General features: G+C 36.4%; 1 protein-coding gene across 1 annotated transcript in view; it reads left to right on the top strand.

The window, feature by feature from the left end:
- Positions 1-13652, top strand: part of Ndst3 (N-deacetylase and N-sulfotransferase 3) — a 144653-nt gene extending 131001 nt beyond the window's left edge. The window contains exons 12-14 of the mRNA XM_042697588.1: positions 328-437; positions 10981-11083; positions 13006-13652. Of these exons, the coding sequence (XP_042553522.1) occupies positions 328-437; positions 10981-11083; positions 13006-13125 (333 nt within the window). The 3' untranslated portion in view covers positions 13126-13652. The remainder of the gene's footprint in view (positions 1-327; positions 438-10980; positions 11084-13005) is intronic.
- Positions 13653-15587: the final 1935 nt, after the last annotated feature.

Below are 15587 nucleotides of genomic sequence, written 5' to 3'. Positions count from 1 at the left end.
TTTGTTTGTTTTCAAATTTGGTATCCATTTGTGATTTCTGTAGTCACATTTCTAAGTACCCTTAGTCCTTACAGGAGGTGTTTGTTTTCATAGTGTCTGCTGACTTTTCAGACAACAAAACACACTAGTGTGCTTAATGAGCATGATTTATTTCTTGTTCCAGGTCATTAATGAGGATGACCTAGTTGCATCTAACGGCATGCAAATCCCCTCAAGACAGTGTCTGAATAAGTGCAGAGCATAGAGATTTTTTTCATTACAACAACTGACATATCTTTCTTCAACATGTACCATCTCTTCCTTGTTATTATTCCTTTGGTAATTTAGTTGCTAATTATCGATGGGCAGCAGCTAAGAACAGACCCCGCCACAGTGATGGATGAAGTACAGAAGTTTCTAGGAGTCGCTCCTCATTATAATTACTCAGAAGCTTTAACGTAAGTTTATATTTTAATTAGCTTACAAAAGTTTTACCAGAGAACTTATTTGAAAAAAAAATGTGACTTGGTGATATAATTGTCTGGTGAGCTGTCTCTTAGGTAGTAATTGTTTTCTAGATTGGCATTCATGTCTGAGAAAAGAACATTTAAACTGTGACCATGACATGTTCTGAGTCATCTTTTGATGCCTAACTACACAAAGATTTGCCCTGGAAGGAAAGTAGAGAAACAAAATAGTTGTGAAGCATCAAACCAACAACTAACCTTAAGAGAGGATGTATGTAATAAGTTGGTAAGGACCAAGCTTATTTAAAGGACAGCATTGGACCTTTCAGAAAAATAAAGAGTGATTCACTATGGATCTTCATGTGGGTTTCAGAAACAATGTCATGCATCAGGAATGGCCCACTAGGTGACTGAATACACAACAGTGGCCTACTTTCCTTTTGGGCTTCTTTACTCACTGTAAATCTGAGTACATCATTCCGCCTTCAGAAACCTCAGGGGTTAACGGCACTGACTTAATATGTGGAGTTTGCTCTTCTTGTTGTTTGTCTTGTTTTGTTTTGTTACTGGTTTCTTCCCCTTTGTTTAGGTAACTAAGTCTAGGGGCAGGTAAGAGAGGCATGAGAATGTTAGAAAGCACTCCTTGTAGTATGTGCCTATACCTGTGTGCCGCTTTACATTTTGTACCCTAGGAAGCCTCTCATAATCCACCCTAGTCCTGAGTCTATTTTTTTTAATTCCATTACTGGGCTCAAACTCAGGGCCTAGCCTCTATCCTTTAGCTCTTTTTTTCTCAAAGCCAGCACTTTACTACTGGAGCCACTGCTGGCTTTTTTGATGGTTAATTGAAAGCAAGAGTTTCATAGATTTTCCTGCCCTGGCTGGCTTCAAACCTCAATCCTCAGATCTCAGCCTTCTGAGTAGCTAAGCTTACAGGCATGAGCCAACAGCTTCTGGCTCTGAGTCTAGATTTTTAAATAGGATTTCTACTTGACACTGTCCTTTCGTAGTGGTTTGCAATAAGACTTATGAGGGTCATGGTTCTCCCTAGCTTATGTGCCTAAAGCACAGTTGGATGAAAAGGACAAGGTTATTGAATCATTCTATTGTGCTTTTCAGTCTAAAATTCAGTTCCAGATATAAATGATTTTCCTTTCATTATACTCCTTACCATGTGTCAATTTAGAAAGTAGGAAGAAAGTGTCTTTTACCTCTAAGCATCCCTGACAGTGAGGAGTTGGAAAGAAAACCTCAAACGCTGCTTACCTGCAGTACAAGTTGTACGCAGAGACCTATAAAAGAGGCAGTTTGGTTTAGAGGACAACAGAGAAGTTTTGAGCTTCCTTCCGGAGAGTCGTTTACTTTTTTGTTACTATTAACCTACAGACTCTGTTTTATGTATTCCTAGTACTGCTCAAGTCTTGTAGATTTGAGTTTAAGTATTAACAGACACTAGCCTTAAGCATTTAACATCCAACTTAACCTTTGAGAAAGCCAAGTGATTTTTGCTACAGTTAGAAATTCAAGTCCACTTTCTGCCTTCTATCTTTTTAAGTATCTCTTTAGAAGAGAAAGCTTTTATTTTCTAAATAGTTTTCTATTTCAAGTTGGCTTATCTTTGGGTGTTTTCTTTTATAGAGCGTATGGCAAGGCATTGTATTTTCAGAAAGAAAAAAAGAAGTGGAGTGTTCTACAAAGACATAATCTCTTTCTTACAGAATGGCCCTTGACCTGCATGCTGTGTATTTGTATCCTCTGTATCCAGCCCAGCAGCAAGTTTTTTTTTTTTATTCAACTCCACTGCTGAGAAAAGGCAATGTAAACTAAAAAGAAATTAATGCCAAAGCAATGTACTATATACAAAGAACTGTGGGTCATTTCACACCTGGGATGTATCTGCCTGAAATTCCCTATTATATGATTCTCTTTCCTGGTTGGGGGGCTCGGTGGGTAAGCAAGAGAGTGGGATCACAAGTAAAGAACAGAAATCACAGTTTCTGGTCCAGTGGGGATGCGCAGGCTTTCACCCTGCTGATAAAGATAATGCACTTGCAGTCAGTTTCTTTGTCTATTTTCTTGCCAATCATCAAGTTGGCCTGACAGAGCTTGTAAAAACCAGCAGTGCACTTGTAGAATATTTGGAAGTTTTGTGTCATTGTCTTGGGTCTCCAGTGGCCTTTCTTCACCCCCATGCCCTTTGCAGTTGCTTATCTGAGTCCTGTCTGCACAGTCTAGTTACTTTCAGTACAGCAGTGTACTCATAGCTGTTTCATGATGCTCTTGGAAATGACTGTAAGTACAAAATGTATATTCTCAGAAATGATAATTAGATAATTACCAAGAAACCCTTTGTTTACTTTAGCATTGCTTATTTCCCTACTTATGATAGGGAAGATTATTCAGTGCTTAACAAGGTTTTCTTTTGGTTAAAGACTTGTATGGATGCACTTAACTATAAACCAATAAAAATTCTCAAGTAACCACATAAATTTACACACAGTACCAGGCACCAGTGGCTCATGCTTGTAATCCTAGTTACTCAAGGGGCTGAGATCTGAGGATCAAGGTTCAAAGCCAGCCTGGGCCGGAAAGGCCAGGAGACTCTTATCTCCAATAAACTAATCAGAAAGCCAGAAGTGGCTCTGTGGCTCAAGTGGTAGAGCACTAGCCTTGAGCTGAAGAGCTGAGGGACAGCACCCAGGCCCAGAGTTCAAGCCCCATGACCAACAACAACAACAACAAAATGTACTCACAGTACAGAAATAGGTGAAAGAGCTTGTATACTAAGGGTTTGCTATGCAATTTTGCCATGCTAGAATACTCTGAGTACCCTAAGAGATGTCTAAACTGATTGGGATTTTTTGGTGTTTTTTTTTTAATTGTGAAAATACTGTACAGAGGGGTTACAATTACATGGGCAAGATAATGAGTATATTTCTTATCAAGCATTGTAGCCTCCTCCTTTGTTTCCCCTTTCCATCCCTTCCCATCCTTCCCCCACCCACCCTACCCAGACCTCCCCCCCCCCCACCAAAGTTGTAAAGTTCGTTTTTCAACATAACGACTTGTACATCTCATTGTTGCAATGGGTCCACCTGTATCCCTATTTAAACGATTTGTTTTTTTCCCTTCCCCTCCACAAATTATACCAACATCAAATACAGTGAAAGCAGGGGTTATACTGTGGGGGAAGGACATACAAAGAAACAAAGAAATCATTTTATAAATATGTTAGAAACAATCACATGAAAGAAAAAACATTTGAATACTTATCTTGGGGTTCATTTCACCTAACATCAACTTATCTAACCTTTTCTGCTTGTCTCAGATATATACTAGTTATTGCAAATAAGGGAAACCATGGGACCTATGTTTCTTTGGGCCTGGCTTACTTCACTTAGTATAATTTTAAGTAGCACAGGGATGTGTCATTTAACAAAGCAGTATATGAATGCAATGTAGACCTTGATCCATATCGCCTTCTTCAACAATCTCATCCCCCTTCCACCCACCCACCCCCTTGAGTCTTAATTTTGTGGTATACACAATGAATTTTTATCTGCATTTTTCTCTCCCTTCCTGTCATTGTCTACCTTTCTCCTCGTGGCCCCACCCCCTCCTTATAAGTACCCATTTCTTGGTGTTTATTTTGTTGGACTTTGACTTAGTCTTTCTAACAAATTATGCTATTTGAGCTCTCCATAACACCTGTTAAAATTCAGTTAATTTATTATACACAGATTGCAGTATTTTGCAGTATTTCAAAATAAACATATACTTAGGTATCATAAATGCTATAGGTTATAGGTTTATCTACACACACATACACAGAGGAAGCAGAATTAGAACTCAGTCAATTATCTCTGGAACCCACAATGCCAATCCCTTAAGCTTTTCCCATTGGCACAAGATGTTAGAACAAGAGGAAAAAATTACTGTGAGTTTTTCCTAATCGATACTATGTCAACAAAAAAATACTTCTTTAAGAACTAGAATGTTAAACTAAGCTTTTTAAAGTGGTATCTGGCAGCAGGACAGAAACCATCTCTAGACACACTGAGTGTCACTTTACAAATAAATATGCAATCATTCTTATGCAAATTAAAACCACATTGAGATACCACTACAGGCCCATCAATATGGCTAGAATCCAAAAGACTAACCAAATAGTTATAAATCCAAAAGAAAATACTAAATGTTGGCAAGAATATAGAAAAACTGGAACCCTTATATTCTAGCCATGTTGGAAAGCAATTTTGCAATTTCTTAACAATCAAATAGAAACTCCCAAACTATCCAATTCTATTCCTAGGAATCAACCTCAAAATAAATAAAAACCTGAGACCATTAAAAACTGCTGGCAGCACTCTTCATTACAGCTAAAAACAAGAAACAATCATTCTCCAGCAACTGGAGAATGATTTAACTTGGTGAATTTATACCAGAAGGTAAAAAGGAAATGTTCTTAAGTACCAAACTTACAGTCAAAAAGGTTGTATGTGTCTAGGATGGAGAAACAGAAGAGGATATTGACCATCAGTAGGCTCTCGTGATTTTTTTGAGGTGTTCTAAAATGATCATGGGGATAAATGTACTAAGTGTTCCTTGAACTGTATACCTATAATAGTAAAGATTATGATATGTAAATTATGCCTTAACAGAATGCTGAAACAAGGACACAGGATGACCCCTTGCAACAATGATACTCACAAAACACTATGTTGGAAATGAACTTTACAACTCTGCTGGGGGGGGAGGGGAGGGGTTGGGGGAGAGTGGGGGAAGGTAGGGAAAGAAGGGATAGTAGGAGAAAAACAAAGGAGGAAGTAACAATGCTCAACAAGAATGTACTCATCGCCTTACTGATGTAACTGTAACCCTTCTGTACAGCATCTTTATAAGAAAATAAAAAAAAAATTTTTTAAGAATAAAATGTGGGACTGAAGGCATGGGTGTAGTGGTAAAGTGCTTGCCTAGAATGCACAAGGCCCTGAGTGGCTCGAAGGATGGAAGAACAAACTTTGCATTTCTAAAACAATTCATTAGATCCTAAGAAGTAGGGTTGCTTTTGGAGAGAAAGGATGGGGGAGGAGGGGAGACCTACATTAATAACCACAATAATGGCATGTCAATTTTACAATTTATCTTCAATTTTTACATGGAAATATTACTTCAATTTAACAGCATTTCAGACATACTATAACCTTTTAAGTGTTACCTCAATCTTCCTTCACTTTAATCTGCTTGAGGTAAATCATGTTTTAATGTAGGAATTAATGTAGAAATGTCAATGGTTAAATGCTGACATCCCCTGATAAGAATCTTGGTACTCAGCCCACAGATTTCTTCCAGTTCTTTCTAGATAGCCCCAGATTATATTCCATACACACATGTAAGCCCATGCAATGAAGTCTTATGAATGACTACTATGTGTATGATTTGGGGGAAGCAGAGATGAACTATTATTACCACATCCAGGAGAGGGGAGCAGTAAAGACAGACACTAGGTAACACATGATGCTTCTTCAGGAGGGGCTGAGCTATGGCTACGGCAGCCAATGCTTGTGTAGAAAGCTTGTTTCCTTCCTATTCCTCAGACCTCAGCAGTTCTGAGGCCATTGTTAGTGGTCCAAAGGCTATTCTCCAAAGGCACAATGCTGTTCTTATGAATAGATGTGGGGAGATCTTTACCTCTGCTAGACTTTCTCAGATGGGCTCTGACACAAGATGGTTTGTGGATTCAAAATCACAAGGCCCCTCATCAACAACAGGCCCTCATCTTCTGGCCATTCTCTGTGAGGAACCACACTTTCCCTCAGGCAACCTAGAAAATGATGAGCTCCTTTCCCTCTGCTTTTCCATACTGATACATCTATACTACCACCTGTGATCTTATGCACAGACATTTGTTCTTGGTCTCAGACACACATACACACACACACACACACACACACACACACACACATTTACTTCAAAAAATCCTGAGTGATATCTTGTTGCATGGTATCTAATCAATTAGCAGAGATAAAAGAAAAGCCAGGGGCTGGGAAGGTGGCTCAGTGGTAGAGTGCTTGCCTTGTATGCATGAGTCCATGGGTTCGATTCCTCAGCACCATAAGCAAAAAGAAAAAAGCCGGAAGTGGTCTGTGGCTCAAGTGGTAGAGTGCTAGCCTTGAGCTGAAGAGCTGAGAGACAGCACCCAGGCCCAGAGTTCAGGCCCACGACCAGACCCCCACCCCCCCCCCCAAAAAAAAACAAAGAAAAGAAAAGCCAATTTTTCTTTTATCCTTAATTTTGATACATGTGAAATTCAACATTTCTTAGAAAAGCCTGCCATAAGGCTGCTCAGTCTACACACAGGACATATATATCCAACCATGTACCTACAGCCAAATGTAGTAGTAAAACAATAGCAGCTGTTCTGGATTCTGAGTTTTGATCATGAATACTTAAAACATGTCAGAATTCAAATTCAGAAATTGGTGATAGCAAACTATTAATGAAAAATACTACATCCAAGAAACCATGCTTATTAGAGTTTTCCAAAGTCTTTTCTGCATAGATTTAAATAATAGTGTTTATTAATGCCCACTCCATTCAGCTGAACATAAAATTAATTAATTCAGTGGTTTTATCTATTGAAACAAGTACATACACTGCATGAAGATATGTTGTGTCATGATTTTATACTGTTTCTTTAATGATAACAAGGAATAAGTAGGATGTGATTCACTTACTGTGTCTAATAGCCAAAGCAAGACAGGCAGCAACCTGAATTTAGGCTCTCCTTATAAATTATACAAGATTAGCTACATTTAGACACACACAAACACACATTAAATCAGACAGGAGTTGAAATGTTTTATTAAGACATAGTTTTACGTACAACAAAATTTTCCAATCATGATTAGAAAATTCAATTAATTTGATCAAACATACATAGTTGAATCCACCACAATGAAGTCATAGAACATTTCAGTTCATCTAGAGTTTTGTCATGTTCTTGTGCATTCAAAACTTCTCCCTTACTCCTGGACTCTAGCAAGCAGTCCATGTACTTTCCACCATTTAGCATATTTTTGACATTTTTCTGTTTCATCTCTAAGTAGTATTCCTTTCACCAACTGATGGACAGAAAAGCTGTATCCACTGTTGGCTATTATACACAATTTCTCTTTTTTGTATATTTTTATTGTAAAAATACTGTACAGAGGGGTTACAGTTACATGAGTAAGGTAATGAGTGCATTTCCTATTGAGCATTGTTACCTCCTCCTTTGTTTTTCTCTTACCATCCCTTCTCTCCCCACCTTCCCAACTCCTCCCTCTTCCCACCCCAAAGTTGTAAAGTTCATTCTCAACAGTGTCTTGTACAGCTCATTGTTACAATGGGTCAATCTTTATTTCAGCATTTTGTTATTTCCCTTCCCCTCCCCAAATTAGAAAAAAATGTATATACAAGATGCAGGGCACCAGAATCAAATTCAGTGACAACAGGAGTTATACCAGGGGGGAAGAACATACAAAAGAAACAAAAAAAAAAATCACATGGTACATTATAAATGCATTAAAAACAATAGCAAGAAAGATAAAAAAAAAAAAAAACAAACACTTGTGTCTCTATCATGGGGTTCATTTCGCTTAGCATCATCTTATATGGTCATATGTACACAGCTTTTGACCTTTTCTGCTTATCCTAAATATATATTAGTTATTACAAATAAGGGAAACCATGGGAACCTATGTTTCTTTGGGCCTGGCTTACTTCATTTAATTTATTTTTTCCAAGTTCCATTTCCTAACAAATGGGGCAGTGTCCTTCTTTCTGATGGAGGAACAGAATTCCATTGTGTGTGTGTGTGTGTGTGTGTGTGTGTGTGTGTGTGTGTGTGTGTGTGTCACATTTATTATAAACAATTTCTACCAGCATCTGATATTTCTACGTGTTTCACATATCACTCTTTAAATTTAGACATGCCCATGAATTTTTAGTTTTAATTTTTATTTCCCTAATGACTGATGATGTTGAGTAAATTTTCATTTCGTTATTCATCATTCACATTCATTTTTTGGTTAAATGTCTCTTTCAGACAGGTGTTGTTGGCTCACACCTGTACTCTTAGCTACTAGGGAAACTTAGAGCTGAGGACCACAGCTTTAAGCCAGCCTGAGCAGGAAAGTCCATGAGACTCTTATCTTCAATAAACTATGCAGAAAGACCCAGAAGAGTGGAGCTGTGGCTCAAGTGGTAGTGCAATTACCTTGAGCACAAAGAGGCTCAGGGACAGCACCCAGGCCCTGAGTTCAAGCTCCAGGACCATCAAGAAAAAAAAATTAAGTCTCTTTCAATGTTTTGCTCCCTTTTATTGGCATTGTTATCTTTAGGTTGAATTGTATATGCCAACTACAAGTCCTTTAGTGGGTATTGTTTTACAAATATTATCCTCACAGTCTGTGGTTTACTGAGTTTTTCTCTAGTTTTGCCTTTTTAAAAGTGTCTCAGAAAAGCAAAGCTAAGAATTTTATTGAGTTCAAAATTATAAACATTTTAAATTCATCCAAAACTTTTTGCCTAATCAAAGGGTTGGAAATCTTTTCCTTTTGTGTTTTTATAATTTTATTATAGTTTTATCTCCTAGGTTTAGATCAATGATCCATTTCATGTTAATTTTTATAGAGCATAACAATTAAAGTTCTTTATTTCTATGTAATGTCCTGTGTTTTGTTTCTAGTGTAATTTGTCCAAAAGATTAATTCCTTCCCATTGAATTAGCTTGGAACCTATCTTTTAATTAGTTGGCTAATATATGTGTCGATCTAATTCTGGAGCATCTATTTTGATCCATTGATCAAAATAGATCTGTTGATACAAATATAACATAGATTTGATGATTGGAGCATTACAGCAAATCTTGAAATCATGTAGTTTAAGACCTCCAGCTTTTGTTTACAAATTGTTTTAAGTTGTTTTAGCTTGTCTAGGTCCTTCATATTATCATATGTATTTTAAAATAATTTTCAGTTTCTACCAAAGAGGCCAATTATATTTTTAGATGAAATCGCTCTGAATCTATAGATGAATTTGGATAGAGTTTACATTTTAGATAAATTTAGAGAGTTGACATTTTTTAAAGTATTAGTATTCTGATCTATGAGCACGGTATAGGTCCTCTGTTTCTTTTAATAATGCTTTGCAGTTTTCAGAATGGCTATTTTTTTGTTGTTAACCTTATCCTCAGGTATTTTAGTGTTTTATGCTAACTTAAATGTTTTTATTTAAATTTCCAAAATTGTTCATGAAATTTTTGAAAAATGTTAGAAGTGCCATTCAGAGTAATATAAATTGAAGAGGAAAGTAGAAGTAATTATAAATGGTAATTCTAATGAAGAAGTAAGTATGATCATAGAACTATCAAACAAAGACAATGTGAAAGAATTATCATTGCTATTATTTTTACTTTTATATCCAATCATGTTTATTATTCAAAGTTTAAAACTTACTCAGAGACCAATGAAAAGAAAAGGCCCTGAACCTAGAGTCTGGAAGCCAAACTTGTCATGACCAGAGTAGTGAAAAAGTATATATCCTAGAAAAACAACAAATATTTTCTTCCTTTTTACTTTTGATTAAATTTATATTTAGTGAGTGACAAGCTACGCTGAGCTCTATAGAATAGAAGGAACTATTCCTTAAGAGGTTATAATAAAGACACAAATGAGAGTAACAAAATATGTTGGTAAACTGAAATGCAAATTTAACATGCTACTATTACTGTTATCATTATGGCATAAAAATCTCACAAGCCCTGTTCCTTTCATATAAAGTTCATACCAAAAGATTATAGCTTGGGGGGGGGGGGGAGTTAAAAGAGCCAGATACTAGTGATTCAAGCCTGTAATCCTAGCTACTCAGGAAACTGAGATCTGAGATTTTGTTCAAAGCCAGCCAAGGAGGAAAGTCTATGAGATTTATTTCCAGTTAACCACCCAAAACCAGAAGTGGAGCATGGCTCAGTGGAAGAAAGCACTAGAGCACAAAAGCTCAGAGACAGTGCCTAGGCCCTAAGTTCAAGCCCCATGATTACCCAAAAAGAAAAAAAAATGTTAAATGAAAACCTTCTCTCTTACCTGACTCTGTAGTTGAGTGATATAAGTACTATCTAAATCCACTGACACTGATGAAGACTGATTTGTCATTTTTAAAGAGTATTAAAAAAAAGGCTGAAATTTCATTATTTTTTCCTTCCAGATAAAGGAGACAGCTTTATTAATTTCTATTAATAGGAGATCTTGTGCTGAATTTTTTCTATTAAGAATCTGGCAAAGTTACAAATATGACAGATGGACTGAGAATTCAGAAAGGTGCCAAAATATTTTATGGAAAAGGCTGAGCAGAAAATATTCTAGTTTCATTATAGACTGACATCCAAATTTAAGTATTTGTATTATTGGCCAATATATTGTGTAAACTGCTTAAAGTACTTCTCAAATTGTTTTTATGTTTGTTTGCTTGCTTGCTTTTTTGATTTTTCTAGATTTGATTCTCACAAAGGTTTCTGGTGTCAGCTACTGGAAGAAGGTAAAACAAAATGTCTTGGAAAGAGTAAAGGAAGAAAATACCCTCCAATGGATTCTGATGTGAGTATGGAGCTCACAAACCAAATGTACAGGATGATGAATAATAATACCATGTAGATTCTCTAGAAAAATGATGAAAATCAAAATTCAGTCTTCCTAAAAAGTAAAAATGACATTTGGGTTTTAATATATCTAAGTTGGATTGCTTTGATTTTTCCAGTTACATTTTATTACCTGCCATGTAAGAATAAAGAAAATAATAATAAAATTTGCAATGGTGAATTAAACAAAAAGATAACCATCTCCCTGCAAAAATACTGGCACCTGCACAGAAATTTCAGCACAAAAATTGTTAACTAAAACCATGACAGGAAATATACTAACTTGAAATTGAAAAAAAAGATTAAAATTAAATTTTACTGCTTAATCACTCTGTAATAGTAAGTTACTAGAATAATATTAATTACTTATTTAATATATTAAGCTTTGAACTGTCAAATGCTAGTAAAATAAAAAATTAATACATTTTTCAGCTATCAAACATTCCAGCAGACAATTTATGTCTTAAAGAAGGGAGGAGACATACCCACTGTGGCACCTGTGGCATTCTGTTTATTCTGTTCAGAATCATGGCATGGAGAGCACAATGCTGTAGCTCTTTCTTAGTTTGTATGGTCTGTATTTTTACATTAATGCTTAGTTCACACATAGGAAAATGTATTCATCTTTTTATTTCATAGTCAACCTAGATAGCTTATACACCGGGAATATAAGAATGCAAGTGGATTATAAACTCAGAAATTTAAGTTAGAGTTAATAATAAATCAGGAGAATTCATGGACCATTTGTTATGTCAGGCCTGTTTCTGCTCAATAAAATTCTGAACAGAAAGCATGAAAGAGGGAAGTTCTCTTGCTTTGATAGAGAAATTACATTCTCAGGACTCTAGTACCAAAATTCACCCTTGTAGCTATAAAAACAATCCTTAGACATTAAAAGAAATTGAAGGGTGATTTTTATGAAGGCAATATTTGAAAAGTAGATACACATATAGGTGGTAGAGATATTGAAAGTAGTAGGATTTGGACTCAGGGTCCCTTGCTTGCCAGGCAGCCACTCTGCATTATGCCACACCTCTAGCTGTATTTTTGTACTGATCATTTTGAGATAGGGTCTCACTTCCTGCCTGAACCCAAAATCTGCCTATCGTAAGCTTCAGTCTAGAACTGGGATGACAGACATCTGTCTCTAGACACATCTTATTCCATTTGGATGAAGTCTTTTGAACTCCTCCAGGCAGGCCTGGATCCACAATCTACCTCAACTCACCCTCCCATATAGTGGGATGACAGAAGTACACCACCACACAATACCCAGCTGGCTTCATACTGGGACCCTCCCAATCTTAGCCTCCCAAGGAATTAGAACAACAGGCATGAGATCTCAGCACCTAGCTAAAATATATTATTTTTAGGTGAAAGCTAAAACATTTCTAAAACAGTACAGAATATCTTCCTTGGCACTGAATTTCACTTTGGTTAATGTAAACATACTGATACATTACACACAAAAAAAAATGGGTGGTAGGGACAGATAGGAAAAATAATGCTAGATCTCCATATAATACAGATTAGGCTTATGTAATGGAGTATAGCAGCTGATTTTGTGAAAATAGTTTCCAGAGAGGAGGCAAAAACAAAGAAGCCTCCAAAGAAGTAATGGAAATAGAAACATGTAGATGGACTAGGAAAGGCAAGTGCTCACCTTGCTGTTTGCCTCTCCTAGTGTGCAGAGAAATGCCAGAATCCCTCACCCCAAGACTGTCAACAACACATTGCAAGATGTGCTAACTAAATAGTCTACCTCCTTGATAGAAATTTTAATCCAAGTCTGGGTTCTGATCCTTAAGCATACTCAAAGCGTGTAAAATATGCTTTAATAAACAAAATAAAATGTGTTTTTCTTCCTTCCGGCCCTCTCAGAGCAGAGCATTTCTATCAAGCTACTATCGCGACCACAACATAGAACTCTCAAAGCTGCTGCACAAACTGGGCCAGCCTCTACCATCCTGGCTGAGACAGGAGCTGCAGAAAGTGAGATAGCACTGAGCAAAAGAAAAAAAAACTTCTGGAGAAACCACCCTCCACGATATAACACATACCTTTTCCAAAGCTTCCAGAAGCTATCAAAAGGCTGTCAAAATATAATATATACCTCTTCAAATAAGAAAAATAAGAGTTCCTTCCATGTGCTGGCATGTGGATAATTAGGAATAAAAGGGAGGAAAAAAGGAGAAACAAAACTTTATTATAAGCCTTGAAGCCTATGGCCTTCCTCTTAACCCATATCTGAGCCTGTGGGATTATTGTAGACTACTGTGCACTCTTGTGGAAGTCAATAGCAACCAACATAAATAACAAACACAAATGCAGGACTGCTGCATTTCACAGTAATAGTTACACTTTTGTATAGCAAAGAAGATTGTGTCTCTGTAGATTTTTAGATCACTGTTTGCCTGTACAACGTTTTCTTATTCATGGATTCTATAAAGTATCCTGCAAAAACAAGAACCAAATAAATAAATAAATCACAATGTAACATAAAATTCCAAAACAATGCTAGCAAAAAAATGTCTCCCAAAAATCAAATTCACTGAAGTATTTAGAAAAAAGAATTGTGTATCATAATTTACACTACATCAGCAGGTGGAAAAGTCATCTATGGACTTTATTTGCATCAAAAATCAAAAAGAGAGATGTGCTATTGCAAAGATGAGGTAATGGCTTACATATATAATCTAGGGCATTTATACAAAAATTACTTATTCTTCCACCATAATGTTACTATCATAATAAAATATATAGTATTGCAAACCTGTTGGATGGTGACTAGAAACAGAGTGTAAATGACATCAGTGAGCAATAATGCATTTGTGCTCCCCCTAAGGGGGAAACATGATTGAGAAGTCTAGGCCTGTAAGCTGAAAATCTATTCCAGTCCTCTAGTTCTATAGAAAGGCATGCATACAGTCTGAGGTATGTGTCATCACCAGAAGCAAGCTGACTTTTAAATGTGAATAGCTTGCTTTTGCTGTTGCCCAAAACACAACCCACTCAATGCAAACCAGGGAATTTCCCTAGATGCTATGTTTAGGGTATTTACATCTAAAATTTTGATAAAATGACATGTTGCCAGGTAGTTCAAAATAAAATTGTACAATGTACAATTTTTAATTTAAAAAAATTAATGTCAGGCACTGGTGGCTCACACCTATAATCTTTTTTTTTATTGTGAGAATACCATACAGAGGAGTTAAAATTACATGGGCAAGATGAGTACATTTCTTATCAAGCATTGTTGCCTCCTCTTTGTTTCCCCTTCCCATCCCTTCCCATACTCCCCCCATATCTCCCCATCTGATCCTACCCCCCCCCCACCAAAGTTGTAAAGTTCGTTTTTCAACATAACATAATCTTATTGTTGCAATGGGTCCACCTGTATCCCTATTTAAACGATTTGTTTTTGCCCTTCCCCTCCACAAATTATACCAACATCAAATACAGGGAAAGCAGGGATTATACTGTGAGGGAGGGACATACAAAGCAACATAGAAATCATCTTATAAATATGTTAGAAACAATTGCATGAAAGAAAAAAAACACCTATAATCTTAGCTACTCAGCAGACTGAGATCTAAGGATTGTGGTTTGAAGCCAGCCTGGGCAGTCGGTGAGACTCTTATCTCCAACTAACCAGCAAAAAGCTAGAAAGTGGCGCTGTGGTTAAAATGGTAGAGCACTAGCCTGAAGCATAAAAGCTCAGGGACTGCACCTAGGCCCTGAGTTCAAGCCTCAGGACTGGCACAAAAGAAAAAATGTCTTAAAGCAAAAGCATTTGGGTAAAAAGTGAATCTTTATGTGTACTGCTGTCTCTTGAAGCAGCCTGTGGCAAATGTACTAAGAAAACTGTCATCATTTTTCACTAGGAGGCTCAAATATAGAAGAGCCTAGCAGTTATATCTAAGGTCATATTTTCCTTTGGCAACAATGTTTCTACTGATAAAAAAAAAAAAAAAGGAAAACTGATTCATCTATAACTTTAAATGAGACTGTACAACCGAACTTCTAAATAAAGTTACTAATGGCATCCTATAGCTTGGTAAATAAATCTACTCAACAACCAAGAGCTCATCCTTTAATATAAATGCTATAAACATGCTCAATTCTGTTTAAGCAAAGGAGAAAAAAGAAGAGATGGTACTACACTCAATAATTTGGGAGACAGCTTCACATTCTAGAAGTCATGATGATTTCTATACCATATACCCAAGCAGATTATATGTTAATCAGAAAGTAACATGAATAGGTGAGAAAAGAATGAGATGTAATGTCATTTAAAATTAGCTCTGTATAAAATTCCCTTTTCATTGCTTAAAATATAGAACTTCCTCAGGAAGAAATGAAATGGTGTTTATAGTGATAATACTCTTGTCATTCACATTGAATGAAAATTATTGGAAACATTTTTTTTCTCTGAGTTTTTTTAAAAGAAAAAAATCTGGATA

This window comes from Dipodomys spectabilis, unplaced genomic scaffold, assembly GCF_019054845.1.
Source record: "Dipodomys spectabilis isolate Male_0828 unplaced genomic scaffold, ASM1905484v1 ptg000225l, whole genome shotgun sequence".
Classification (NCBI taxonomy): domain Eukaryota; kingdom Metazoa; phylum Chordata; class Mammalia; order Rodentia; family Heteromyidae; genus Dipodomys; species Dipodomys spectabilis.
The sequence above is the reverse complement of the archived record's forward strand: the minus strand, read 5'-3'. Positions and strand labels throughout refer to the sequence as shown.